Genomic DNA, 2,942 nt, shown 5'->3' with positions numbered 1-2,942 from the left:
TAATTGAATGCAGCTTGTCATCTATATATGCTTCCTCAGATGCAGTCTTTTTTCTTCTTTACTTGTATCTTCTGTAGGACTCTTTCAAGTAACTCACTCCTTGTTGTAACCATCTCTCCTTCTTCTAAATTGAGTAGGACTTTTTTGCTTTATCCTTCTGCCTTGTAGACTTCTTGATCTACTCAAACTCTAACTGCTCTAATTATCTTCATATAGCCGTGTGAACATGCTTTGCTTATCCATGTGTTGATAGCTTATGTAATAATTTTAGTATGTAATGATTTCAACATGCACTCCATATGTCCGAAGCAGTTTCACTTGTATGGACCAGCTTGCACAGTATGTTTCATTCATCTGTCTATCATCAAAACTTCTCATGCCCTAACAGTAACACTATTAAAAAAGTATTATATTTTCATTGAAATTTCCCACAGGCTATTCCCAAATCCAACAAATTTTTTGATTGAAAGTGAAAAAAGAAAAATAGTGATGTTTAAAATTAGGAAGTTTCCCGATGTTTAAATGAAAATTTATTTCCTACCATGTGTTTTTCAGTGAACTGCTTTGGTTGAAAAATCATGTTTTTAGCACAAATTTCTCATTAATTTGCGATGGGAAAAATATATATTTCTAATACAAGTTGCGGCTATTTACTCGAAGATGTTTAGATCATTAACAATATTTCAACCAAAATAAAGGATCATTAGAAGAATGGTAATCATTAGTACGAGTCAAATGTACTTATCATTCTATTATCATCAAAGCTTGCTTTTATTATGTGTTGGTCCAATAATACAAAAGTTCAACATTTGGGATGATATCTTCACTAAAAAAAAAAAAACAGGAATAAATTATGGGTAAAACAAACAGGGGATTGGAATGAAATAGCAGAAGTATGAATAAAATAAGAAAGTCTCAACTTTCTTGCACAAAATATAGTATAGAATAAGAAACGTAACGGCCACACGATCCACTTCATTATTAGTATTGAGGCTTAAAACATTCAGCGGGAAACTGTCCGTTGAAGCGTTTATAGTCTTTGCAGTAGTCATAGATCATGTACTTGTTCCTGATCCAGTCCATCTGACCCCGCTTAGCATAACTGAGTTGCCTGTATTGCGGCCATGTATACCACCAGTTGTAATTAGCACATTGATTGATGCTAACTGGTCCATTCCAGAGGCAAGCCCTTGTCCTGAAATTGCGGTACCTGGCAATGAATGGAGCACTATTCCAGTTAATCTTATCAAGGCCACCTCTGGTTGCCCAATCATCCGCGTTCCAAAGGCTCGAGTAAACTCCCATTGCTTGTGCATTTGGATACTCAATTCCTTGGCTTAAGTAGTTCCTGAATACTCTGATTGGTATATCATCAACGTACCATCTGAAATGTGAATTGAATAGTTAATAAACAATGAGCCAAAAATTGTGTCGGTAAATTCATTGTGTGTATTTATATACATACATACATACATAAATATATATATAGAGAGAGAGAACAACTTACACAACTGCAGATGGATTCCAGTGAATGGTGTAGTTATGATAATCTGTTGTTGGGTCAAACCATGGATAAAATTGTTGTTCCCTGCCTCCTATTCCTTGAGTATATATGTTAGTGTGGATAATATAGGGTTGTCCTGATACATTCCCCAGAAACTCAAAGTCGATCTCATCATGCTTTTTGCCAGTAGAAGACAACTGTGAAATTAATAGACATGTACTTTAATTTCTTGTAACATAGTTGTCTTAATCTTCTGTTTAGTATGTAAATCATCATCACTCATTATGCTTTAGAAAGACGGTTCTTCTACAGGACCTTTAATATTTGTTCATCATATGTGGTACTTTAATAATGGGATCAGTAATGATACGGTTATTTGTCTAGGAGTTGTTTCTCTAGCGTCTAAACGTGAACTTACATAATACGTTGTGACTGTTCCAGCAGAATTACCAGGTACCAATTTGATTAGCGTTTCGATGCTTCCAAATAAAAATGTTCCTTTCGATTGTACACCAGAACCTGAAAACGACAGCAATAGTCGCTATGTGAAACAGCGAAAATGAGATCTTGATTCACTACTCTTTTCTTTGTCTAGAAATCGTAAATTATATAGGTACAGTCTATGAATTCAGTATCATTGAACAAGTCCTGATCGTTTGCTGAATCCGATGAGTCGTTGTTTGGTATATGACATGTTTATATATGAAAAGGAAAGTGAAAGCTTGCCTGACGATCGATCGAGGACGAGCTGACAATCATCGCCTTTCATCCAAGAGTGATGGGCACCCCAGTTGATATACGTGCTGTCTGAGAACGTACAATTGACCGCAACCAAATGAAATGCAATAGCTGAGATAAACAAAGACAACGAAGCAACTCGGGAACTTGCCATTTTGAATATGAAACAGTTCCCTTGTTTCTTTTGTCTTAGTTCTTCAAACTAAACAGGAAATTGTGCGCTTTCCTTCTTTGGGATGTGACATTTATATAGGTCATAATCATATAATGTATTCCTGAGAAAATTTCCTTGAGCACCTAGAGTAACTTACCTAGTTGTCAGCTCGATATCGTTAGCAACGCGCTTGCAAACCAATGTGGATTCATGTATGGAGTTTGGTGTCTCAACAACCAAGGGAAAACGTGGGGGGAGGTAATAGGAAAAGAGAATAAAAATAAGCAAATGCACATTTGTTTAGTCTACTTGTTGGGGTCAACTTTGAAAATCCAATGATGCATTCAGTTATAGATTGATCAATGATCTGATGACGATATGATCAGGTTATAGTTATGCTAATCCTTGTAATCTCTCCGTCTCATTTTACTTTGTTATCTTATTTTTAATAGTTATTTCAATTTACTTATTTATTTAATTTATGAAATTAAGAGAAGCTTATTATTTTTTTCAATACTATCCCTATCATTAAATAACTACATAACG

At 35.0% G+C, this 2,942-nt stretch overlaps 1 protein-coding gene across 1 annotated transcript; it reads right to left on the bottom strand.

Annotated features, from left to right (window-relative positions):
- Positions 1 to 750: 750 nt before the first annotated feature.
- LOC107866297 (probable xyloglucan endotransglucosylase/hydrolase protein 26) lies at positions 751 to 2,586 on the bottom strand. Its single transcript, XM_016712414.2, has 4 exons — positions 2,231 to 2,586; positions 1,923 to 2,023; positions 1,508 to 1,701; positions 751 to 1,384 (listed from the first exon to the last, which is right to left on the bottom strand). The coding sequence occupies exons 1-4, from the start codon at positions 2,394 to 2,396 to the stop codon at positions 982 to 984; spliced, it is 864 nt and encodes a 287-aa protein (XP_016567900.1). The 5' UTR covers positions 2,397 to 2,586; the 3' UTR covers positions 751 to 981.
- Between the last annotated feature and the right edge of the window lie 356 nt (positions 2,587 to 2,942).

This window comes from Capsicum annuum, chromosome 3, assembly GCF_002878395.1.
Source record: "Capsicum annuum cultivar UCD-10X-F1 chromosome 3, UCD10Xv1.1, whole genome shotgun sequence".
Lineage (NCBI taxonomy): Eukaryota > Viridiplantae > Streptophyta > Magnoliopsida > Solanales > Solanaceae > Capsicum > Capsicum annuum.
Note: the sequence above shows the minus strand (reverse complement) of the source record. Positions and strands in the feature narration are given on the sequence as shown.

Coding starts and splice junctions, on each gene's coding strand:
- LOC107866297 (XM_016712414.2), bottom strand. CDS start 2,396: ATGGCAAGTTCCCGAGTTGCTTCGTTGTCTTTGTTTATCTCAGCTATT. Junction 2,024..2,230: donor CGTCCTCGATCGATCGTCAG/GCAAGCTTTCAC, acceptor TGTCGTTTTCAG/GTTCTGGTGTACAATCGAAA. Junction 1,385..1,507: donor TGGAATCCATCTGCAGTTGT/GTAAGTTGTTCT, acceptor TTCACATTTCAG/ATGGTACGTTGATGATATAC.